Genomic DNA, 27,095 nt, shown 5'->3' on the forward strand with positions numbered 1-27,095 from the left:
GGGAAAAAAGTGCGTCTTATAATCTGAAAAATACGGTATATGGCCCCCATCCTGGTATATGGCCCCTATATATTCATCGCAAAGAAAAAAAACAATAAACGCTTCTACTCACCTTCCACGCTCCCACTCAGCGCTGGGTCTTCTGTGTGCTCTGAAGATGTCGGCGGTGAGCGGTGACTACAGCTGACAGGCTGAGAACACGGCTCCCCCCACAGATACTCACCCCGGACCTCCGCTCCCAGGCACTTCATCACCAGCAACTCCAGTCATGGCACTCACTGAGCACTACGTGCGATGACAGAGGGAAAGTGCAGCTTGCAGCTTATACTGTGGGCCCAACAAAGATGGCCGTGATCTCCTCCCACTGTTGCAACTTGGACAAGCTCAGGCGGCATGCCCAGGTCGCTGCTAAAGGCAGGAGGAGCGGCCTCTAATGTTAGAGATGTGGTCATCCTCCGACCGCAGTCTCTTATGCCCAGGGCTGCATTAAGTGAGGTGTGTAAGAGTCCTGCTTAGACTCTTACACACCCCTCAAATGAAAATGGCAGCCCCCAGAAGCTAATGTAAAAATGAATAAATAAAAAACTAATGAAGTCGCACATTTAATTTTGTATTAAAAATAATTTATTATGTAATCAATAATTATTATTACAAAATTAAAAATCTCGGCACCTTCCCTTTAAATGAGAATAGCTATGATTGGGGAAAAAAAACTGCATTACAGGATAAAATCCTCATAGCATCTGTGAAACACTGTGGTAATAAGGTTTCGACCTGTTTTTCTGCAAATGGGCCAGGACAGCCTGCCATTATTGATGGAACAATGAATTTTGAGTTATAATGGCAAATGCTAAAGAAAAATTAGGAGCTGAATATTAAGAGAATGTAGCAACACAATAATAACAATAATTGTATTTCTATAGCGCCAACATATTCCGCAGCACTGTACAATAAGCAGGGACATGTACAGACAATAAGGACAATACAAAGTAACACAGTTCAAGGTTACAAGAGAAGTGAGGTTCCTGCTCACAATCTGTAATCTATAAGGAAATGGGGGGACACAATAGGTAGAACGTGCTGTCATGTACGGTCTGACCATCAGTATAATAAATAGAGGTGATATAAAGCCGCATGATCCGGTCATAAGCCGGTATCTGTGTAAGTGCAGTTACCGAGTGCTATTGGGCTCATGGAAGATGTGGAGACAGATGAGTAGGAGGGACCAGATTCTGAGGAAAATTTAGAAAGACGGAACTGGAGAGTTACGTTAGTGAAGTGAGGTGATAGACTTGTCTAATGAGATGTGTTTTTAAAGCACGTTTAAAAACGTGGGGGCTAGGTATAAGTCAGATTGTCTGTGCTAGTGCATTCCAGAAAACTGGTGCAGCAGAAGAGAAGTCTTGGAGAATAGGGAAGTTCAGATTATGTAGGATTTTGGTCTGAGTTCAGTTGCGGAGGGTGATAGACAGAAATGAGGGTGGAGGTTTTATTGTAGTGCTGAACTATGGGGAGTTTTGTGGGCGAGAGAGATATGTTTGTGAGGTACTCTGTAGCATATGGGTAACCAGTGCACTGACTGGCAGATGGTGGAGGCATCGTTGAAATGGCTGGACCCTGGATGCTGCATTCAAAAAGGATTGGAGAGGAGAAAGTTTGGTTAGAGGGAGACCTGTCAGTAGAGTGTTGCAGTAGTCCAGACGAGAATGAATAAGGGCGACAGTAAGAGTATTTGCAGTTTCAAATGGGGGAAAAGGTTGGATTCTGGAGATGTTTTTAAGATGCAGGTAACGTTAGTGAGTAATTGTATATAGGGAATGAAGGAAAGTCCTGTGTCAAATATAACCCCAAGAGACACAATCACACCAAAGCACACAAGTCATTCTACAAAAGAAAGGTTAAAGAAGAATAAACTTTTGGAATGAACAAGTTCTGATTTTAATCCTATAGAAATATTGTGGAAGGACCTGCAGCAAGTAGGTCATGTGAGAAATCCCACCAATATAAAAGAGGTGAAGCTGTTTTATAGGGAGGACTGGGATAAAATTCCCCCAAGCCAACTGTGCAGAACTAAGCAACAATTTCCCAAATTGTTTAGATGCTGTTAATACTGCACAAGGAGGTCATACCAGATACTGAAAGCATTTGCCTGTTGGTTTATTTAAGGGCTACTGAAGCCCCTGCATGTAGTATTACAGTATGTAATATGTTAAATTACCATCCTTTTCCCAATTCAAAACTTATTAAAAAAGCATATTTGGCATCACAGCACCCATTAAAGTCTGATCTATAAAAATGTAAACGTAAGTAACCTATATGGTAAATACCATAAAGAAATAAACCTAAAAACCGCCAGACTTGCTGTTTGTTTGGCAGCTATACTTCTCTCTGAAAAAGGTTACAAAAAGTAATCAAAATGTTATTTATATCCAAACATGGTGTCAATAAAAGCGACGGATTGACACACACAAAAAAAAAACCTTACAGGTTTATTACTGGAAAAAAAAGTTATTATACGATTAGTATGCCCCCACGACTGGTCACCCACCAATTAACATCTTGCCACCGCGGTTATAAAATTCATTGCAGAAATCAATAAGACATTAAAAAGGGCTTGTTAGGAAGGGTATAAAGGGATCAATAAACACATGGTGGTGGTTGGGTGGCCTGGGAAAGTTGACAGTTTCCTTTTCATTGTTTTTTTGGTGTTTTGTGACCCTGAAATTGGAGAAAAATAACTTGTGATGTCCTTAATTCCTTTCCTTTCTCTGAAGTTTACAGCATTTTCAGTTTGCAAGAAAGAATACAGAATCAATTTTTTTCTGTATTTCTTCAAAATGTCACCTATTATTTACCTTCTGTGATCCTTTATTTAGCAGTATCTAGAGGATTCACTGACATGTCTGACTTTTTTTTTGCAAATGTGGGGGGCTTACAGTTTTCAGAGTTCCCTTTGTCCAGTCTTCTCATACCCTCCTGGGGCAGAGGGTTTTATGTGATATAATAAAAAAAGAAAAGAAACATTATTCAAATCTCACATTTGTCCGATGTTTCAGCTCTCCAACCGTCTTTGCATATTGCGAGCACTGCAGTCCATCACTGGCCTTAAAGTATACAGCACAAAATCCAGCGGTCACATGTTATATATGGAAAGTCTTCACTGCAGCCAATTACTCAAAAACTGGAGGAGAGAACCAGATAGTCATTACTGGAATGACCTATGGATATGCTGACTTCAACACAGAATTATAAAATTATTAGAAAATAACTCAATGGCCTAACATAGACTGCCTCGGTCAATGACAATTGATTTTTGCGGCAATTTCTATATGAAGATTTTTAGAAATTATATAAATAATTAATTATTTTCAAGGTGATGTTGTTCAGAAATAATTATGTTTCATTCTTGACAGATGATTATCCCTTGAGATCAGAGGAACATCTGACATCTTCAGATTTTAAAACAGATGATCTTGGTATAACACAAGATACTTATGAAGAGCATTCCACTATACCAGATCCACCCTCTGCTCTGCACAATAAGGATCTAACAACTGACCCTTATAAACAAGTGCTATCTTCTGATTCATCACAAATACTTAAGAAAAATGAAAGTCACAGAAGGGGTGTTAAAAATCAAAGAGATTCCAAAGTAAAGAAGGCATATTCATGTTCAGAATGTGGGAAGTATTTTTTCATAAAGTCAATTTTTGTTCGACATCAAAGAACACACACAGGGGAAAAACCATTTAATTGTTCAGAATGTGGGAAATATTTTAAGCATAAATCAAGTCTTGTTATTCATGAGAGAATTCACACAGGAGAGAAGCCATATTCATGTTCAGAATGTGGGAAATGTTTTAAACAGAAATCAGATCTTGTTAGACATCAAAGAAGTCACACAGGGGAGAAGCCATATTCATGCTCAGAGTGCGGGAAATATTTTCAGCAGAAATCAAGTCTTGTTATACATGAGAGAATTCACACTGGAAAGAAGCCATATTCATGTTCATATTGTGGGAAGTGTTATAACCAAAAATCAGATTACATTAAACATCAAAGAAGTCACACAGGAGAGATGCCATTTTCATGTTCAGAATGTGGGAAATGTTTTAACCAGATATCAGAACATATTAGACATCAAAGAAGTCACACAGGGGAGAAGCCATTTTCATGTTCAGAATGTGGGAAATGTTTTAAGCAGGAATCATATCTTGTTACACATCAGAGAACTCACACTGGGGAGAAACCATATTCTTGTTCAGAATGTGGGAAATGCTTTAGCCAGAAATCAGTTGCTATTAGACATCAAAGAATTCACACAGGGGAGAAGCCATATTCTTGTTCTGAATGTGGGAAATATTTTAACCAGAAAGCTTGTTTGCTTGCGCATCTGAGAATTCACACAGGAGAGAAGCCATTTTCATGTCTAGAATGTGGAAAATGTTTTAATCGGAAAATAGATCATGTTAGACATCAAATAACTCATACAGGTGAGAAGCCTTTTTCATGTTCAGTTTGTGGGAAAGATTTTAGGCATAAATCAAGTCTTGTTACACATCAGAGAAGTCACACAGGGGAGAAGCCATTTTCATGTCCAGAGTGCGGGAAATGTTACTTTCACAAAAAAACTCTTATTAAACATCTAAGAACTCACACAGGGGAGAATTCATTTACATTCTCAGAAGGTGACTAAAACTTTGAAAAACTCGTAAATGAAAATTACCACAGACATTGCACAGAAAACAAGTAAAGTCACATGGGAACATGTGTTTTTATGAAAACATGACTTTAAGAAATGGAGTACTTAAATTAGAATTAAGAAATGTACGCAATTACTAATAGACGTCTGTTCTCTGAACAGCAAATAACATAAAATACATAATGCGTGCACTGAATATTTCACACTAACAAATATACCTGGATCAAAACTTAATAAATATTATGTTTAATATTAAACATCAAGTGTAAGGCGTTCTGTAATTTTTGGGCAATGTTGTTTTTTGGGGTGTAAAATTGTTCTTTAGTTATGGGTACTAAATGTCTCCTGCAATTATATCTGTTCACTGCTTGTTGTCAAGACTGATTCATCTATTGATACAGACAAGCAGGACAAGTTACAGGAAGTGGGGGCATGTCATTCTGTGCCTGCTGTCGCTGTCAGATCTTATAGAGTGTGCAACAATATCCTTGCTGCACAAAGCGTAGAACACAGTAGTGACCTACTGGATTTTTTATCAAACCTGTTTTTGCCTTTAAGCAGCGATTGTTTTAGGATTTTACAGACTAGCAGGCTAATGAAAATAACATCAATACTTTTATACTTCCAGCTGTCCTCCTGGATACTTTTGCTGTGACTGCCGCCTCATTCGTTGCATGTATTCTACTTGCCTCCTTGATTTTCATAGAACATTAGCACTTCTATTCTACCTTTCTCTCTTCATCCCAGCCTTGTCTATCTCTCTTCCCACCTGTATTCCGCTTGCCTCTTTGTTCCTCAAAATACCTCCCGCACACATTTGCTGTGACTGCTGCCTCACTCTCCGCATGTATTCCACTTGCCTCCTTGATTTTCATAGAACATTAGCACTTCTATTCTACCTTTCTCGCTTCATCCCAGCCTTGTCTATCTTTCTTCCCACCTGTAGTCCGCTTGCCTTTTTGTTCCTCAAAATACTTCAGCAATACACATCTGCCAAGTGCTTTGTGGGAAGTAAGGGAAAATAAGTTGATGCACACACTGCTTGCAAGCTCAGCTAGCATAGTATTTTTCTTGGGAGAACTTGAAGAAGAGTGGTGAGAGGATCAAGCAACTGGCGGGAGCATAAAATGTCAGAATAGCACAGATAACACATGATACATTGGATTATGCATTTTTTTTTTACATTTTTAAACAAGTAACCGGTACACATTAAGGAAGAGCCGACGAAACAGAGCTCCTCTCCAGATCAGCAGCATCCGAGCCATCTGGCCTCGCAAAAGACGCCATCCACCCCCTAGGCTTTTGGTGCCTGTCGCCTACAGTTTCTGGGACCGAGGAGCCCGACAAAGAAAGCTGCAGAGGCCCTACCGCTCGACCCAGGTGTGTTTGCGCTCTGTCCCACTACCGCCCATCGCCATTTTGATCCGGCGTGCACGCGGTCCTGCTTCCTGAGAGGAGCGCGGCTTGGACGGCACAGCCGCATCTGCCTTTGGTTCCTTCACCCGGCTGACCGCGCAGCTTGCTCCATGAGAGAGACGGAGAGACAAGAGGGGCGACGCCATTGAAGAGCGGTGAGAGCTCCGGAGATCACGGAGGCCTGGGATTCCCTTCAGCCCCATCGCCAGAACGGGGGAGACCAGACTAGGTGCGCGGGACTTAAGCAGTGCTGGGGAGAAGTGGAGACTCCTGAATCTGTGGCTATTGCTCTTTTATTAAGATTTGTACCACAGACTCTGGCCTAATCTGAGCAGGGCTGAAGAATAATTAAGGTCACAGAGGCTGAGGCTGCTGCTTTTACATATAAAGCGGTGCAGCAGGTCCCAGCATTACCTGGACACCCTCTGACATTATATCACCAGCTCACTGTTCTAGCCCCAATTGAGTTTGCAAGCTTTGTCCTGGGACTGACGTCTTGAGCATCTTAGAGGCGATAGAGAAGCTGTGCATAGAGCTTTTTTTGCACTTTATTCTAAGCTCTCATCCAGCAGTTAATTCTAATTTTTTTATTCTAAGCTCTCTTATACAGCAGTTAATTCTCTTTTCTGGTGTACCACAACTCCCACCAGTAGGATCTACCAGTAATATATTCGGATTCTGACCATATAGCACTGCCTGACATGTCGTATTAAACACCCCTAAGCCAGCAGGGGGAGCCATTGCACCATAACTTGACTATATTCTCCTCTACAAAGCTTTCCAGTAACACTATGGGGAAGTCCAGTGTTAAACCCCCTAAAAATACATCTAAAGCTGTGAAATCCGTCACCCAAGCTGATGTTGACCAATTCTTAAGGAAACAAGGCACTGCAACTGAATCAACAAAGACCGCCAAACGCTTAGATATGACAAACATAGGCGATTCTGACTCTGAGGTGGAAAGTGACTCAGATGGTGAATGCCAAACTAAGGATTCCACGGTTACTCGCTCCTTTATAAAGCGAATATTGGCTAAAACCCTCGAACCAATTGGTCAAGAATTGGCATTAAAAATGATCTTACTCAACAGGGTCATAGGATGGAGTCGCTTGAACAATCCCAAACTGCATTCTCACACCAAGCCAATGCGCTGCTTGATAACTTGAACGCTCATGAACAACAACTACATCTGATCCATAATACCCTGGAAGACCACGAAAATCGGGAGCGTCGCAACAATATTAGAATTAAAGGCCTTACCGAATCTGTGGCTTTTGAAGCTTTGGGCATAGCTGCAGTAGAGATCTTCAGGGGCATACTTACTGATGATGACCCCCGAGAAATTGAACTAATCCGGGTCCATAGGGCCCTCCGCCCCAAGGAGAGGCACCCCGAAACGTACTATGCCGCTTTTTGGATTACCGAGTTAAAGATCTGATCCTCCGTAGAGCAAGGGAGCAACAGGAGATCTCTTATGAAGACACACGGATCCAGCTCTTTCAAGATCTGTCAGCTATCACTTTGAAAAAACGAAGGTTGTTGAAACCTTTCACAGATGCTATACTGCAGAGAGGTCACCGTTTCCGTTGGTTATTCCCCTTCGAAGTCCATGTTACAGCAGGAGACATGAAGATCATCGCTAGATCATCTGCAGATGTTAAAGCTGCCTGTAAAACCCTCGACATATCTCTTGCATCCTACCCTGACTTGGAGACATTTCATTCTGCGACGCTGATTCAACCCTTTCCGAGTCCAGTCCCTTGGCAACAAGCTACCCCGAAAGCATAACGTGCGAGGAGAAAGTCAGCTAAGTCTCCGACATCTAAAAGGCCTGATGATATCACCTGAGTGGTTTTGACACTCTTCGCTGTCCTATCTCTTCGTTGGTCCTTTTCGGGACAATCGTGAAAGGGTAAACTGTTTTGATTCTTTCTCCTGGACTCTGTTGGTCTCGGACAAGGAATTCGGAAACGGGCCTCAACTTCTTCCCTTTTTTGAATCCCTAAGTATATTGTTGGTCTCATCATACCATTCCCCCCTTTAGGTTTTGGCCTCGCTATTTGTTACCCCACGTAACTCTTGTTATGCAATGCTCTAAAGATGTTGTCGTTGAATATAAATTTGTATGTTGGTCATGCTCCCCTAAACTGGCTATCAACGCCAGGCATCATATCTATGGTTTGAATTTGAATCTGGAATTGTTTCATATTGTTTTCAATCATCTAAACTAATACTCTTCTTTTTCCATTTCTCTCTGATCTCTAGTCTTTCCTTCCCTTCTTCCCTTCTTCCTGTTCCCTTCCATCTCCTAACCCCTATTGGCACAATTAGCTTCTTTCCACCAGAAGCACCACCTGGGATAATCCTATTCCACTATGACAGACGCCGATAACATAATTACTTTTGCATCCCTAAACGCCCACGGTTTAAACTCGCCGAGCTCCAGATACCCCACACTACATAGACTTAAAAAACAAAAGGCAGATGTGCTATTCATCCAAGAGACCCATTTTAAACCCAATAGATTGCCAAATTTTGAACGTTCACTCTATGATACATGGTACCATGCCACCTCAACTCAATCTGGCTCGAGAGGAGTCTCCATTGCTATGCTGCGGGGAGTCCCATTCCAGTTTAGAGAATCCCTCGTAGATCCTCAAGGGCGCTATATATGTGTTAAGGGGATACTTAATGGATCATTAGTAACCCTATGTAGTCTGTACGCACCCAACAAAAAATTGGTTAAATGGTTAATATCGATTCTAAAGAAGATAGAGAGCTTTAGAGAGGGTACTCTCTTGATTGGAGGAGATCTCAACATTGCTTTGGAACCTAAGCTGGACACTTCCAAACAAAAAAGCGCTATCTCTTCTAGAGATCTAGTGAGACTGCGCTCCACTCTTAATTCTATGCAACTAATTGACTCATGGAGATACTTAAATCCCTCCGTACGTGATGACGCCTTCTATTCCAATCCTCATAAATCCTACTACCGTATAGATTACATTTTTGTACCAAGGTCGCTCCTGACTAGACTTTCTACTGCAAATATAACCCCGAACGTTTACTCTGACCACGCCACTGTATTATTTTTCATTATTTACACCCGGAATGCGCTCGGGTCCCAGATCTTGGCAGATAAATGAAGCACTACTGGGCTTACCTGTTATCCGATCGCGTCTGAGTAATAAACTTCTCCAATACTTCCAACAAAATGAATTAGAGGGGACCTCCCCCCAAACCCTCTGGGAAGCACATAAAACTGTGCTAAGAGGCGAACTTATTTTCATTGCATCTTATTATAATAAAAAGAGACATCAGGAAGTTCAAAACTTATACGACGATATAGCAGAGCTGGAGCTGAACCACAAAAAAACCAATGACAATATAACTTTGGCCACCATCACTAGTAAGAGACAAAAATTGAAAGATATTCTTAATTGTATGCGTCGTGGAAAAATAGGATGTTTGTACACGGAGATAAGGCCTCCAAATTTCTTTTATCCCGGCTCCGCAAAAGGCAATCCCGCACCAACATCCACTCCATTATGAACTCCAGAGGTGTTACAGCACAGAACCCTACCCATATTGAGAAGGCCTTTCTGGAATACTATTCTCAGTTATATAATCTTCACCCAAATGACACAGAAGCTCATGCTATACAGAGAAAATCAGATACTGCTCACTTTTTGGGTACATTGAATCTCCCGGTATTAACAACATCTCAACAAAACAAACTATCTAAACCCTTCACACTAGGAGAACTTCAGTCCACCCTGTCGAGGTGCCCGAAAGGCAAAGCCCCTGGTCCAGATGGATTCCCTGCGCAATACTACAAAACCTTCGTCCCTCTCCTCTTGCCCCATCTTCTGAAGATTTGTAATGAAACATTAGAGGGTCAACCTCTTCCACAACAAATGCTCGAAGCCAAAATATCATTAATACATAAAGAAGGTAAGGACCCGACCCTTTGTGGCAGCTACAGACCTATATCCCTATTGAATGTTGACCTGAAACTGCTGGCCAGTATGCTTGCAAGTAGGATTGCCGAGTTCTTGCCAAATCTTATCTCTTTGAATCAAACTGGATTTGTGGGCAAGAGAGAGGGAAAGGACAATACTCACAAAATTTTGCACCTCCTTCAATATGCCAAAGCCCACAAGACCCCTTTGGTACTACTGGGTACGGATGCTGAGAAAGCCTTCGACAGGGTGGACTGGATCTTCTTAAAGGAGACACTTCTACGCTTTGGCTTACCATCTGCAATGGTTACTGCCATCATGGCTATGTACCATAACCCAACTGCACGTATCAAAATCAACGATTCCTTTATTAATCTCAATACAAGAAAATCAGAGGATAGAAGGCATCAGAATACACAACTCAAATTTTAAAACGGCAGCTTTTGCTGATGACCTTCTGGTCCTCTTAACCAATCCTCTAAAGGGTCTCCCTGCCTTGATGGCGCTGATGGAGCGATATGGCAGTCTCTCTAATTTCAAAATAAATCTCTCCAAATCGGAAGCTCTGGACTTTCATGTCCCCACACACTCCCTAGCAAAATTGAAAAACTTATGCCCATTCACTTGGCCTAAGACCCATATCACATACCTTGGGGTGAAGGTAGGCAGAACGGACGGAGATTTATTTAAATTGAACTTTCCCCCCTTGTTAGACTCCACAGTAAATCTCATTAAGCAATGGAGAGACACCCACCTATCATGGATGGGGAGAAAAAATATATTGAAAAGTTTGATTCTGCCTAAATTTACCTACTTATTTCAGACGTTGCCCATAAAAATACCTCTGTCTTATCTTCAGAGGGTAAATTCTCTTTTCTCTTCATACATTTGGAGGAGTAAAAAGGCCCGCATCTCTTACCGCTTGTTGGCCCTACCAAGGACATGTGGGGGAATGGGTGCACCAGACATCAGGCGCTATTATAGAGCCGCAATTCTGACTAGAACGGTGGACATCGTTAGAGGCTCTGAAGATAAGCAATGGGTTGAGGTGGAGGAAGCACTCGCCCCTCTCCCTCTTAGATCCCTTTTTCTAACACAATCTCACATCCGACCTAGCAACTCTATACCAAACCCTCATACTAGGGTCATGCTCAAGGTTTGGCAAGATTCCAGTGACATTTTAACCCCGTCTCTCTCCCCCATACTTAGACTCTCAGACATTCTAACCCATTCAATGCCACGCTCAGGGCAAACTAGAGGCCATCTAAAATACTCTAACATCTCTATCTCTCATTTACTACAGGATGGTTCGCTAGCCCCACTATTGGATTTACAGCTTAATCCTTCCCTAGCATCGCTAAACTTTATCCAATACGGTTCCATTAAAGAATTTATTAAACAACATATTAAGCATTCCAATCTTTCCAGAGCTCTAACCAACTATGAAATACTTTGCACTAGGACCACTAGACCCAAAAAAGTATTCTCTACAATCTACCAGACCCTGCTAACCACTGACACCTGCCCAAAGAGAGCTATATTTTTCATTGGGAACGAGACTTAGGTTATCATTTCACACCGGCCCAAACTCTCTATATCTATAAGCATTCCCATGGCCCGATCCAGTGTGTACATGCACAAGAGAATTCTTTCAAAATAGTCACGAGATGGTTTCATACACCTCTTCGGAGTTCTGGCTGGAGTGCAAACACATCAGCTTCGTGCTGGAGATGCGGAACTGGTTCTGGTAGCTATTTTCATATTTGGTGGCAATGCCCCATCATCCTCAATTTCTGGCAACAAGTAGAGAACCTTATCCACATTGTGGTAAAGAAAACCTTGCATCTGAAACCAGAGACAGTTTTGCTGAATTTTTTGATCTGGCCTGATCATAGAAAGGCATCGATTTTGGCCCAACATATTATTGCCGCGGCCAAACTGTTAATACCGATTCACTGGAAAACCACTACCCTTCCCACTTTACTGCACCTTCAGGACAAAGTTCATTTGCTTTATCACGTTGCGGAAACAATATCTCTGGTGAACCACACTCAGGCTACCTTCCTAGATATTTGGCAACCGTGGATTACCTATAGATCCCTCCCCCAATAAATTAACTTAATTTTATCTTGTCACATTCCATGACACATTTTGCCTCCCCCCCTTCCCTACCACCTCCTTCCCATATCCCTCTCTTCCCCTTTTCTATCTATCCCCCCCCTTACTGTATCTACCCTCCATCTCTTTTCTCTCCTTTATCTTACTCTCTATTAATATCTATTTAAATTTATGCTTTCTGCAGTTTCTAAACACCTTATTTTTCAGGCAAGTTTAGAACGCATAAGTGGACTTTATATGTTCTACTCTACCCTTGTATTAGACTTACACTCCGCTCTACAACTGGCTCGTCTGGTTTTCCGAGAATTGAAATAATGTTATAGTGCGAGCTCTATTTTCTCCTTACTTGTTCCTTATTGCTTAATAATCGTTTATTATTCTGTACTTAATCTTTTTCCATGAGTAAGTCTCAAACTTGTATGTGGAATTTATTCTTTGATATTAATAATAAACAGAATTTTGAAAAGAAAAGGAATCCGAACAGTGAAACGTGGTGGCAGCATCATGCTATGGGGGTGTTTTTCAGCTGCAGGGACAGGACGACTGGTTGCAATTGAAGGGAACATGAATACGGCCAAGTACAGAGATATCCTGGATGAAATCCTCTTCCAGAGTGCTCTGGACCTCAGACTTGGTTCACCTTCCAACAAGACAATGGCCCCACACAGCTAAAATAACAAAAGAGTGGCTTCAGAACAACTCTGTGACCATTGTTGACTGGCCCAGCCAGAGCCCTTACCTAAACCCAATTGAGCATCTCTGGAGAGACCTGAAAATGGCTGTCCACCAACGTTCACCATCCAACTTGACGGAACTGGAGAGGATCTGCAAGGAAGAATGGCAGAAGATCCCCAAATCCAGGTGTGAAAACATTGTTGCATCATTCCCAAGAAGACTCATAGCTGTACTAGTTCAAAAGGGTGCTTCTTCTCAATACTGAGCAAATGGTCTGAATACTTACGACCATGTGATATTTCAGTTTTTCTTTTCTAATAAATTTGCAAAAATTTCTACATTTCTGGTTTTTTTCAGTCAATATGGGGTGCAGAGTGTACTTTAATGAGAAAAAAATGAACTTTTTAGAATTTACCAAATGGCTGCAATGAAACAAAGAGTGAAAAATTGAAAGGGGTCTGAATACTTTCCGTACCCACTGTACATTTCAATAGGCCAACATTTCGGTTTTTAAAAACATTTTTCAAGCTGTTGTTATAAAGTATTCTAATTTACTGAGATAATGACTTTTGTGTTTTCATTGGCTGTAAGCCATAATCATCAACATTAACAGAAATAAACACTTGAAATAGATCACTCTGTAATGACTCTATATAATATAGGAGTTTCACTTTTTGTATTGAAGAACTGAAATAAATTAACTTTTTGATGATATTCTAATTAAGTGAGATGCACCTGTATGCCATTTTGTTTACAGCAATCCTGCACCCCAGCACTGAAATGTGAATGTGCATTTCTCATTATATGATCACCTGTCCTGGTGCCCTCTTTTTGCCTCATGCTGCAACTGGCATTCCAGTCTACCTGCATCAAATATTGCCACCGCAGAGATAAGTTTGAACCATGCCTGCAGAGCGGAGGAGTTCAGACCACTACTGTGGTGGCCATTTTGAATGTAGGATTACCAGAATGCTGGTCGCAGCAGAACATAAACAGTGCCTTCACCACTCAGATTGGAGTTTGGTTGCTCCTGCTTCCAAGATGGTTGCATCCATGGCATGGGGAGTACAGTGGTAAATGTAAGCCACACCTTCTCTCGCTTTCCTGGCCTGTAGGATTGTAAGCACTGTAAGGCGGCGGTGTTTACACCGTGCAGTAACTGAGGCAGTGACCTAAGCAAGCCCAACATAAACAGCTTTTATTCAGCAACTCACGGGTAAACAGAAAGTCCTCCGGTTCGCAGCCAGGTTAACATGAGTCCATAAACAACGGTTGCCGGGGACAACGGCCACGCCGGGCCGCTCAGAGCCTGACAGGTGCAGAGCCTTCCCAGGCGTGGGTTCAGCCACACTCAATCCTGCTGAACTTTCCTGCTATGCTCTTAGCAGGTTCCAACATAGAACAACACTAATCCTTAGTGCAGGGATTTTAAAGGACCTGTGGCAAGAGCCACTGGAAAGCCCGGGTTGGAGGGAGGAAGCCGCCCCACTGCCTCCTGTGACCTCCTCCAAGAAATGAAGGCCCTGCCGTGTTTTACTTAATCTGCCTTAGCCAGGTAGTCTGACCAGGTCATTGCTCACCTTCATTCCTGCATTGCAGCCGCAGCTGTGTCTGTGACTGCAATGCACTCCAATGGATTTAATAGGTCTCTGTACAAATTCTGGGAGATATATCACGTCCCTCGTATATGATCCCGGTCACTGCCTCACATATCCCCCCCTCTGTTTAAACTTGTGGGGTTGAACATTTGCCACCATACAGGGTGCCTGGGACAGGGCATCCGCGTTTGCTTTCAACTTCCCAGGGCGATGTTCTACAGAGAAACTGAAATTTTGCAGTGACAGGAACCACCTGGTGACTCGCGCATTCCTCTCCTCGGCGTTCCACATCCATACCAAGGGTGAGTGGTCCGTCACCAAGCGGAACTGACGCCCTAGTAAATAATAACGTAGTGATTCCAAGGCCCACTTAATAGCCAAACACTCTTTCTCTACCACGCTATAGTTTTTCTCTGCCGGGACAAGTTTTCTACTCAAGTAGGTGACCGGGTGCTCTTCACCATTCACTTTTTGTGACAATACCGCCCCTAGGCCTACCTCCGAGGCATCTGTCTGTACAATGAAGGTTTCCTTGAAGTTGGGGCTGATGAGGACCGGGTGTCCACAAAGAGCCAACTTCATGGACTGAAAAGCTTCTTCTGCCTGAGGGTTCCAACGAACCATTACCCATTTTTTTCCCTTTCAAGAGATCGGTCAGGGCCGCCGTTCACCCAGCAAAATTAGGTATAAACCAGCGGTAATACCCCAGGATGCCAAGGAACGCCCTCACCTGTTTTGTACTTGACGGTTTAGGCCAGTTTTTTATGGCCTCAACTTTATTGATCTGGGGCTTGATAGCTCCTCGGGCTATCACAGACCCCAAATATCGGGCTTCCTCTAGCCCTATCGCACATTTTTTGAGGTTTGCCGTTAACCCCGCGGCTCTGAGAAAATCCAGCACCGCTTGTACCTGTGATAGGTGCGTATGCCAGTCGGTGCTAAAGATGATAATATCATCTAGATAAGCGGACGCGTACTCCTGATGAGGCTTGAGCACTATGTCCATCAACCTCTGGAATGTAGCCGGGGCCCCATGTAACCCAAAAGGTAAGACCACATAGTGGTATAGACCCTTCGGAGTTACGAAGGCGGTCTTTTCCTTCGCCGAATCTGTGAGAGGTACCTGCCAGTAACCCTTGGTGAGATCGAGCGTGGTAAAGTACTGGGCCTGCCCCAGTCTCTCAATCAGCTCGTCCACCCTGGGCATTGGATAGAGGTCAAACTTTGACATTTCATTCAATTTCCGGAAATCATTACAGAAGCGTAATGATCCGTCTGGTTTTGGAATCAGTACGATGGTGCTAGCCCACTCACTCCGTGATGCCTCTATGACGCCTAACTGAAGCATTTGTTTTACCTCAGTCGTGATGGCTTGCCTCCGGGCTTCGGGTACCTGGTACGGTCTTATTCGCACCCTTACCCCAAGTTCGGTGACAATGTCATGTTGGATAACCGTAGTCCTACCCGGTATCTCTGAGAACACGTCGGTATTGTGCTGCACCGGCGAGCGAGCCTCCCGTCGCTGCTGTTTAGTGAGGGCATCACTTATCCTGACCTCCCCCTCGGACGCTTCCCTGGCTGAAGGCAGAGAACTCTCTGGCGATATGCCCGGGGTGACGTCTGTAACTAAACACTCTCGATCTTTCCAAGGCTTTTATCAGGTTTACATGGTAAAGCTACTCAGGTTTCCTCCTTCCGGGCTGATACACCCGGTAATTTACCTCCCCCACTTTTTCTCGAACCTCATATGGCCCTTGACACTTGGCCATGAGCTTACTCTCGGCTGTGGATACCAGTACTAACACCCGATCGCCCTTGTTGAAAGACCTGACTCTGGCTCTTTTATTATATGTGCGCCTCTGGGCTGCCTGAGCATCTAACAGATGTTCTTTCACGTAGGGCATGACCGCCGCGATCGGGTCCTGCATACTAGCCACGTGTTCAATTATAACCCTATGTGGAGTTGGCTCTTGTTCCCATGTCTCTTTGACTACGTCCAACAGACCCCTAGGGTGTCTGCCGTACAATAACTAAAAGGGAGAGAACCCTGTGGAAGCCTGGGGTACCTCCCAGACGGCGAACATCAAATAGGGTAGCAACATGTCCCAATCCCTTCAGTCCTTAGAAACCACCTTTTTTAACATGGACTTGAGGGTTTTATTGAACCGTTCTACTAGCCCGTCGGTTTGAGGGTGGTACACCGAGGTGCGCAATTGTTTAATTTTTAGCATTTTGCACAGTTCCCTTGTCACTTTGGACATAAAAGGGGTTCCCTGATCCGTCAGGATCTGCTTAGGTAGTCCAAGGCGACAGAACATGGCAAACAGCTCCCGTGCTATCACTTTTGCCGAGGTGTGGCGTAGTGGTATAGCCTCCGGGTACCGGGTGGCATAGTCGAAGACCACCAGTATATGTTGGTGGCCACGGGCAGATTTTACAATGGGTCCTACCAAGTCCATTGCAATCCATTCAAAAGGTACCTCTATCACTGACAGGGGTACCAATGGGCTACGGAAACTTGTGGTGGGTGTGGTCAGCTAATATTCGGGGCAGGATTCGCAGTACCTTTTGACCTCCGCGTAAACCCCAGGCCAAAAGAACCGCTGCAAGATACGTTCTTGGGTCTTTTTTACCCCTAAGTGTCCACCCAGCAAGTGTGTGTGTGCCAAATCTAGAACCACCCGACGGTACGACTGAGGTACCACCAACTGCTCCACGACCTCGTCCCTGATCTTATCTATCCTATAGAGCAACTTACCGTTGACTACCATGCGGGGAAATTCAGTATCTGCACCGGGCTGTTGGGCTACGCCGTTTACCTCTACCACTCTTTCCCGCACCTGAGTCAGGGTGGGATCCTGTAGCTGAGCCGTCCCAAACGTGTCCCGGGACACTTCCTGCTCGGGGATCGATGGGGTCTCCTCGACCTCTCCTGCCAGCACCTATCGGGGTCACACTCTGTCCCTAGGTTGGACACCCCTACGGCAGGTTCGTCGAGTACAGCACCTGTAATACATTTTACCGGAACAGGGGCAAGTCTCTTCCCAACACAGTCCCATAGGGAAGAGTTTTTACCACCCCCACCACATGTTTTATATCTCCACATGGCGTGGAAAAAACTACCTCCGCAGTTGGGTACTCTCGGAGGTACCCATGGATACACACAACCCCGACTGGCCGTCCACTGGGGTTGTATCCTGCCACCAGTGACACATGTACCAGAGTCACGAGGCTCCCTGAGTCCAGGAGGGCCTCCGTGGGGTACCCATTAACCAGTACCTGGCATAGTTGGAGTTCACCGTCCCGGGGGTCGGCACTCGCTGTGCAGACGGTCTGGGCATACATTGAGACCTGGCGGCTATGCCCGCAGTCCATGGGTTCCGTAGTCAGACGACAATTAGCAACCACATGTCCCGGCCCCTGACACCGCCAGCACCTAAGGGTGGAGGTACTGTTAGGCCTTATGACAGTTTGGGAGGGAATCGGTCTCCTGCCACTCTCACTCCGAGGTTCCCATTCAGCACGGGTACGGTACTGACTGTCCCCAGCAGAGAGACGCGACCCCTTTCCCGACACCTGGGTTAGCAGGGATCGGCGTGACAGCCGAGAGGGGGCAGAGTCTCGAATGAAGTCCTGAGTGGCCAAGTAGCGCTCGATCAGACTGACCACCTGGTCGAGGGTGCCGGGGTCCCCTTGTCCCACCCAACGTTGGATAGCGGCCGGCAGAGTCCTTACCAGCCGGTCAACCACCACCCTCTCCATCATCTGGGCTGGAGACAAAGTCTCAGGCTGGAGCCACTTCTTTACCAGCTGCAAGAGGTCATAAGCCTGAGACCGGGCGGGTCGGGTCTCCACATAGGCCCATGAAAATATACGCTGAGCCCTCACGCATGTATTGACCCCTAGTCGGGCAAGGATCTCACCTTTGAGCCTCTGGTAGTCCTGGGCGTCCTCCCGACTGAGGTCGAAGTAGGCCTTTTAGGCATCGCCGACCAGAAACGGAGCCACCACTTCTGTCCACTGGCCAGCTGGTAGGTTTTCCCGCTCCGCTGTGCGCTCATAAACGGTCGGGAAAGCTTCCACATCGTCCTCCGGTCCCATCTTCCTCAACGCTGAGCGAACCTTGTCCCGGGCCTCGCGACGTTCAGGGGCTGGTGCCGTCGGCGTCTCCCATAGGGCAGCAACCTGTTGCAGCAACAGCTCGTTTGTTTTTTGCTGCTGCTGGTAAAGTAGCTGCTGCTGTTGATTATGCTGCTGTTCCCGTTCCTGCTGTTGCCGTTCCCGCTCCTGCTGTTGCCGTTGGAGACTCTGGTACTGCTCCTGCTGTTGCTGCTGAGACTGCAGCTGCTGCTGCTGGGTAAGTACCAGCTGCTTTAACAGCTCGTCCATTTTGTCCATGGGGTGGAACTGAAAGGTGGCAGGTCAGATTGTGGTCATGCAGCTGCCCGTGGGGGTATTGCTCAGTCACTATGCCCACATTCTCCACCAAACTGTAAGGCGGCGGTGTTCACACCGTGCAGTAACTGAGGCAGTGACCCAAGCAAGTCCAACATAAACAGCTTTTATTCAGCAACTCACGGGTAAACAGAAAGTCCTCCGGTTCGCAGCCAGGTTAACATGAGTCCATAAACAACAGTTGCCGGGGACAACGGCCACGCCGGGCCGCTCAGAGCCTGACAGGTGCAGAGCCTTCCCAGGAGTGGGTTCAGCTACAGTCAATCCTGCTGAGCTTTCCTGCTATGTTCCTAGCAGGTTCCAACATAGAACAACACTAATCCTTAGTGCAGGGATTTTAAAGGACCCGTGGCAAGAGCCACTGGAAAACCTGGGTTGGAGGGAGGAGGCCGCCCCACTGCCTCCTGTGACCTCCTCCAAGAAATGAAGGCCTGCCAGGTTTTACTTTAGCTGCCTTAGCCAGGTAGTCTGACCAGGTCATTGCTCACCTTCATTCCTGCATTACAGCCGCAGCTGTGTCTGTGACTGCAATGTACTCCAATGGATTTAATAGGTCTCTGTACACATTCTGGGATATATATAACGTCCCTCGTATACGATCCTGGTCACTGCCTCACAGCATATGTTCCTACATGTGATGTCTGTACATAAGCTAAAATGCCCAATACCCATCCTGCTGGTCTCATTACCCAAAAATGTGTCCCTAAGGGTCCTTGGACACCTCTCTCAATGACTCCATAGCTGACTTACTAACTTCAGAGAGTGAAACTGTGATTTGGGTGGTTGTAGACCACAATACCATTTGGTAAAGGATAGGTATAATCGATGGCAGCACTCACCTAAGGGTGTTGTGTGCAGGCACCATTTCAAGGAGAAATGTAAGGTCATACATATGGGAAGGAAAAATGGAAGTCACCAGTACTCACTGAATGGGAAATCATTGGGGAATTCAGAGATGGAGAAGGACTTGGGCATCTTGATTGATAGCAAACTAAATTGGAGTGCCCAAAGTCAGGCCGCTGCTGTAAGGGCAAACAGGGTAATGGGATGTATCAGAAGAGGTATAGCTGCAAAGGATGAGAACATTGTTCTTCCACTGTACAAAGCACTGGTCAGACCACACTTGGAATACTGTGCTCAGTTATGGGCCCCAATATATAGAAAGGATATAAATGAGCTTGAAAAGGTACAAAGGAGGGCAACAAAATTAATAAAGGGAATGGAGGGACTGCAATACCCAGAGAGGCTGGCAAAACTAGGACTATTCAGCCTGGAAAAGAGAAGGTTGAGGGGGGACATAATAAATGTGTACAAATATGTTAGGGGACAGTATAGAGATCTTGCCCGGGATTTGTTCAAAAGGAGGGATATTACGGTAACAAGAGGGCACTCACTAAGACTGGAAGAGAAAAGGTTTCAGCACCAGCATAGGAAGGGGTTCTTTACGGTAAGAGCAGTGAGAATATGGAATTCACTGAGTGAGGAGACGGTAATGTCAGATTCACTACACCAGTTCAAGCGGGGACTGGATGCATTTCTAGATACCAGGCAGATTTCAGCGTATACTTAAAAATAGAATAAAATAGTAGGTTGATACAGGGATTTATTCTGACTGCTGGTTTCAGAGTCGGGAGGGAATTTTTCCTCAGGTGAAGATTGGCCAAATCATTTGGGGTTTTTGCCCTCCTCTGGATCAACTTTAGCAATTACAGAACTAACAGGACGAACTTGATGGACGCAAGTCTTTATTCGGCTTTACAAACTATGTTACTATAAAGGCATGGAAAGCCGCTGCTGCCCCGTGGCTGGAGGAAAAGGTTCTTCCAGTGGTATAAGGGCAAAAAATGGAAGCTGACATGTTTTGGTGGGCTGAAGAGGTGTGGGATTCCAAAACGGTTTTTATTTTGCTGGTGTATTATTGGTGTTCTAATTGTATATCTTACTGACCGGTCATGAATAGGAATGTATGAGATTATACCTGCAAAATTCTTCTGTTATGTTGTAATTCGTGTCTATGTACTGCTGCTGTGATACACTTTATTGATCCCGAGGGAAATTACAGTATCGTATCGTAGACTGGCATAGCACTGGCGTACGCTTCTAGAGTAAGTTAGTGGCATAACATGATGAATTTGACGGGCTGGCATGACCATGCTCCGTTCCACCCACGCCACACCCATATTGGCATAGCTAGTCGGACTGCCAAGTTACACAAAAATATTGCGACTTATTAAGCTATTTATGTCAGATTTCTGGCGTAAACAGCTTAATCAATCGTCCTCTAGCTTTTAAACAAGTGGTGAACCAAAAAATATCCCTTTTTGAACAGTAGCAAAAAGTTTGTTGCTTGTGTATTTGTTCATAAAGTTAATAAGCAATTGGAAGGACAAGGGCCTAGACAGGATGGCCAATGGAAAATCAATGGGGAGCTCCAGTGCGGGGTCTAGACAGCATAGTCCAAGAAAAATCAATGGCTAATTTTATTTTATTTTTTTTGCATTGTAAAAGGGTTGTTACATTTTTTGTTCTTGTCTTCACCAAAAATGATGATGGCAAAAAAAAAAGATGTGAAAAAATGGTAATTTCAGTGTCTTTTGATAACGGCATTGAGAAATGTTTGTGTAGCAGAGCAATACATTTTTGTTAGGAAAAATGTAACATTTTTTGGGGATAGTGTGAGCCAGAAAGAAGCAAAAGCTGATTTTAGCTGGCCTGTTTTAAAATTTTGAATATTCTTTTTTTTTGGCAGCAGTAAGTTTTTTCACTAAAAATAATGAAAGAATATCAGTGGATACAAGAAAAGCCATTTCAGGCTTGACAACAAACCAGAATAGCTATTACCATATTTTTCGGACTATAAGACGCACCAGACCATAAGGCGCACCTAGGTTTTAGAGGAGGAAAATCGGAAAGAAAAATGAAATGATGCCCTGTTATGGGGCAGGGGATCTGCTGCTGACACTGGTATTGGGGTAATGTCCCCCAATTCTGTTAATATCCTCCATCCTGGTATGTATGGCTCCTCCTTCCTGGTATACGTGGCCCCCATGCCCATCCTGGTATGCATGGCACCCCTTGATCCCTCATCCTGGTATGCATGACACCCCTTAATCCCTCATCCTGGTATGCATGGCACGCCTTGATCCCCCATCCTGGTATTCATGGCACCCCTTGCTGTGTAAGGGCATCAATACTGTCAGCAGCAGAACATAACATTATAACTGATCCTATCATTGGCATCAGTCATAGGAGAATGAAAATACTCACTGTTCCATACAGGATTCATTTTTACAAATACTGTATAAGGTTTTCCTTCCTTACAATCTGTTTAGCTTAAATGTGACAAAGCTACCTGCCGCAATGAATATCCCCTCTGACAGTACTTTGGAGGTTGGGCAAGAAAAATTGCTCATGGCTACCAGCCAGAGAAAAAACACAGTCCATAGTCGACCTGGTTGTTAAGGTGGAGCATCACAGTTTGCCGATTTGTAGGGTGGCGCATCATGCATCTTATACAGTAATTACTGCTGCTTGTTGTACTGGCACAAATGGTGGAGAGCTGACTAGTTAGTTAGGGGTCTTCTGGTCAGACATGCAGTTGACAGTCGTCTACTAGGTCGAAACTTTTAATGAGCAAGAATCCCACCTTATCCTGGAAATTTGCCAATTTTTACTCTTTCGGAAGCCAGAAAAAAATCCATGTTGCTTTTAAAGCGAGGGTTTAAAATCACGGCAATCGCATAGTATTAAAGTATTAAGCAAAATTATAACTAACAATATGCCTGTCTGCCCACAAGCCATCCAGAATACAGCTTGCCTTGCCCACCAGCACGACCAAGGTCTCTGTTGGTTCACTTTCTATCCTGCAACAGTTGGTCATCAAAGCCATTGTTAATTTCACACTGACTGTCAATCTCATAGCCTGTGATAACTTAGTGGGCCCCTTCACATCCACCTGCTGCAGTTCCTCCTCCACATTCTGCTGCATGTGACATTGTTCCTCAGGGTCCCTAATAGCTCAAAGTAGAAGTTGGTTCTTTTCCTCCATCAGACTGTATCCTTTTGAGTATTTTTTCCAATATCTATAATATAACCGGGCAAGCATCCCTCTGGCTGAAGCATCTATAGATTCCGCATGCGTGATGCGCAGTCTGGCTCCAGACAGAAGAACGCATGGAGCCGTTACAGGTAAGAGGAGTGTATGGCGCTGGAGATTACGGTATGCGTAGACACTGAACGCATACCACGATCTCCGGCACCATACTTACCTGACCGGGAGGAGCGTTGCCGCGGCGCCTCTCTTCTGGCCGGAGACCGGGACGGAGTGAAGGCATCGGAATCGGCGCATGAGCATAGCGCTATCTGGTGCCATTTTACTGAAGACACATTTGCCCGGCCTCCGGCAGAACAGAACGGCAGCGCTGGAGCACAGGGAAGAAAGGTGAGTATAAGTGTTTTGTTTTTTTTTAATGTGTGCAGAGGAGTACCATGCATACCAGGATTGGGGGATGAGGGGTACAATGCATACCAGGATTGGGGGGTGAGGGGGCCACACATACCAGGATTGGAGGATGAGGGGGCCACACATACAAGGATTGGGGGATGAGGGCTACCATTCATATCAGGATTGAGGGGTGAAGGGGCCACACATACCAGGATTTGGGGGATGAGGGGACCATACATACCAGGATTGGGGGATGAGGGGACCATGCATACCAGGATTGGGGGGATGAGGGGACCATGCATACCAGGATTGGGGATGAGGGGACTATGCATACCAGGATTGAGGGATGAGGGGCCATGCATACCAGGATTGGGGGATGAGGGGTACCATGCATACCAGGATTGAGGGGTGAGGGGTACCATGCATACCAGGATTGAAGGGTGAGGGGTACCATGCATATCAGGATTGTGGGATGAGGGGTACCATGCATACCAGGATAGGGATCTGGGGGGGTCATGCATACCAGGATTCGGTTGAGGGGTACCATGTATACCAGGATAGGGATCGGGGGGGGCCATGCATACCAGGATTTGGATGAGGGCTACCATGCATACCAGGATGAGGGATGAGGGAGCCATGCATACCAGGATGAGGAGCGCCATGCATGCCAGGATTGGGGATGAGGGGTGCCATGCATGCCAGGATTGGGGATGAAGGGTGCCATGCATACCACGTTTGGGGATAAGGGGTGCCATGCATACCAGGATTGTGGGTGAGGGGTGCCATGCATACAGGATTTGGGGTGAGGGGTGCCAAGCATACCAGGATTGGAGGTGAGGGGTGCCATGCATACCTGGATAGGGATGAGGCGCGCCATGCATACCACGATAGGGATGAGGGGTGCCATGCGTACCAGCATTAGTGGTGAGGGGTGCCATGCGTACCGGGATTGAGGGTGAGGAGTGCCATGCATACCAGGATTGAGGGTGAGGGGTGCCATGCGTACCAGGATTGTCGGTGAGGGGTGCTATGCATACCAGGATAGGGATGAGGCGTGCCATGCATACCAGGATAGGGATGAGGGCAGCACATAACAGGATGGGGGAACAGGATTGGGGAGCTCAGATACCAGGATGGGGGCAGCACATACCAGCGTGGGAGACCATATACCAATAAAAATGCTCGCCACCCGGGTGTAGAACGGGCTCAATAGCTAGTATAAATATAAGGGGGATGGCTTAGTTTATGCCTCATTTGCCGCTACTGAAAAATTTAGTAGCTTCTTCAACTGACTTCAGCAGGCACAGTCATACCTCATCAGCTGCTAATGGCAGATTTCAAAGTAACCCAAGCCTCAGTTTCTCTGGTGCATGTCATTTCTGTTTACAAAAATGGCTCCCAAAAGGACAAAAATTGATAAAACATCACAAAAAAACAGCCTTACCAATACCAGGTCAAATTACCAATGCATTAGCAGGATGCAGTGGACCCCCATGATAAAGGTAGTGGCAGCACAGGTGCAAAATACTGATGGAGCAACCACTCAAAAACTTACCAATTCATGGAGGTGGTGGTTGCCTAGTATTAAAAATGCAAAGTTTGTATAGGACGCCAATCACACCGGTACGTGTGATGCACAGTGTCTGTCTATAGCCTGTTGCTGACACCCATACTATTAAATCAGGCAGGCTGCCCAGCACTATAACTTGCATATATTGGCCAAAATATTGAGGAATACCTAATATATTTTATACATCATTTTTAATTCTTTTTTTTTTTGTTGCACACTTTGTAATTTTTATGCATGATGCAGCCAGGCCCTTTATTGTTGGTTGAGTGAATTGAGGTATTTGTCCTTCTGCGGTGCACTTACAGTCATGGCTAAAAAGTGTTGTTACCCTTGAAATTGTTCCAGAAAATGAAGTATTTCTCACAGAAAATGTTTGCAATTACACATGTTTTGTTATACACATGCTTATTTCTTTTGTGTGTATTAGAACAACACACACAGAAACAGAGAATAAAGACAAAATGGACATAATTGCACACAAAAACCCCAAAAATGGGCTGGAAAAATTTGTTGGCACCTTTCCAGAATTGTGGGTAAACAACTTTGTTTCAAGCATGTGATATTCGTTCAAACTCACCCATGGCAAGTAACAAGTGTGTGCAATATGAAAATCACACCTGAAACCAGATAAAAAGGGGAGAAGTTGACTCAATCTTTGTATTGTGTCTATGTGTGCCATACTAAGCATGGAGAACAGAAAGAGAAGAGAACCAAATTGTGAAAAATATAAAAAATCTCAGTTTCAAGTCCATCTCCAGAGATCTTGATGTTCCTTTGTCCACGGTGCGCAACATAATCAAGAAGTTTACAACCCATGGCACTGTAGCTAAATTCCCTGAACGGCAGAGAAAAATTGATGAAAGGTTGCAATGCAGGATAGTCTGGATGGTGCATATGCTGCCCTAATCAAGTTGCAAAGAAATTCAAGGAGTCCTGCAAGTTCAGAGTGCATCAGTGTCAGCGAAAACTATCCATTGACATTTGAATGAAATTACACGCTAAGGCAGGAGACCCAGGAAGACCCCACTGATGACACAGAGACATAAAGAAGCTAGGCTGCAATTTGCCAAAATCTACGTAAGTAAGCCAAAATCCTCGTGGGAAAGCATCTTATGGACACATGAGACCAAGATGGAGCTTTTTGGTAAAGCACATTATTCTTTTGTTTACCGAAAATGGAAAGAGGCCTACAAAGAAAAGAACACATTACCTACAGTCAAATATGATGGAGGTTCAAAGATGTTTTGGGGCCATTTTTCTGGCTCTGACACTGGGTGTTTTGACTGTGTGCAAGGCATCATGAAATATGAAGGATTTTGGGTCACAATGTAGTGCTCAGCCATCAGAAAGCTGGGTTTTCATCCTAGGTCATGGGTTTTCCAGTAGAACAATGACCCCAAACATACTTCAAAAAGCACCAAGAAATGGATGGAAAAAAAAAGCGCTGGAGAGTTCTGAAGTGGCCAGCAGTGAGCCTGGATCTAAATCCCAGAACACCTGTGGAGAGATCTTAACTACAGTCATGGCCAAAAGTATTGAGAATGAGACAAATAGTAATTTTTCCAAAGTTTACTGCTTCATTTTTTGTAATGGCAATTTGCATATACTCCTGAATGTCAAAGAGTGATCAGCTTAACAGCAATTACTGTACTTGCAAAGTCAATATTTGCCCAGAAAATGAACTTTAACCCCCAAAACACATTTCAACATCATTGCAGTACTGCCTTAAAAGGAGCAGCTAACATCGTTTTAGTGATTGATCCATTAACACAGGTGTGGGTGTTGATGAGGACAGGGCTGGCGATCAATCAGTCATGATTAAGTAAGAATGACATCACTGGACACTTTAAAAGGAGGCTGGTTCTTGGTATCATTGTTTCTCTTCAGTTAACCATGGTTATCTCTAAAGAAACATGTGCAGCCATCATTGCACTGCACAAAAATGGCCTAACAGGGAAGAGTATCGCAGCTACAAAGATTGCACCTCAGTCAACAATCATCATCAAGAACTTCAAGGAGAGAGCTTCCATTGTTGTCAAAAAGGCTCCAGGGCGCCCAAGAAAGACCAGCAAGCGCCAGGACTGTATCTTAAAACTGTTTCAGCTGCGGGATCGGACTACCAGCAGTGCCGAGCTTGCTCAGGAATGGCAGCAGG

The 27,095-nt window shown here is 44.7% G+C and overlaps 1 protein-coding gene across 1 annotated transcript in view; it reads left to right on the plus strand.

The window, feature by feature from the left end:
- Positions 1-27,095, plus strand: part of LOC141271392 (uncharacterized) — a 115,879-nt gene that overhangs the window by 13,687 nt on the left and 75,097 nt on the right. Inside the window, exons 5-8 of the mRNA XM_073681483.1 lie at positions 3,414-4,693; positions 6,895-7,119; positions 7,209-7,516; positions 9,582-10,386. Of these exons, the coding sequence (XP_073537584.1) occupies positions 3,414-4,693; positions 6,895-7,119; positions 7,209-7,516; positions 9,582-10,386 (2,618 nt within the window). The remainder of the gene's footprint in view (positions 1-3,413; positions 4,694-6,894; positions 7,120-7,208; positions 7,517-9,581; positions 10,387-27,095) is intronic.

This window comes from Phyllobates terribilis, unplaced genomic scaffold (genome assembly GCF_046119375.1).
Source record: "Phyllobates terribilis strain yellow unplaced genomic scaffold, ASM4611937v1 Scaffold_5__5_contigs__length_657084704, whole genome shotgun sequence".
Classification (NCBI taxonomy): domain Eukaryota; kingdom Metazoa; phylum Chordata; class Amphibia; order Anura; family Dendrobatidae; genus Phyllobates; species Phyllobates terribilis.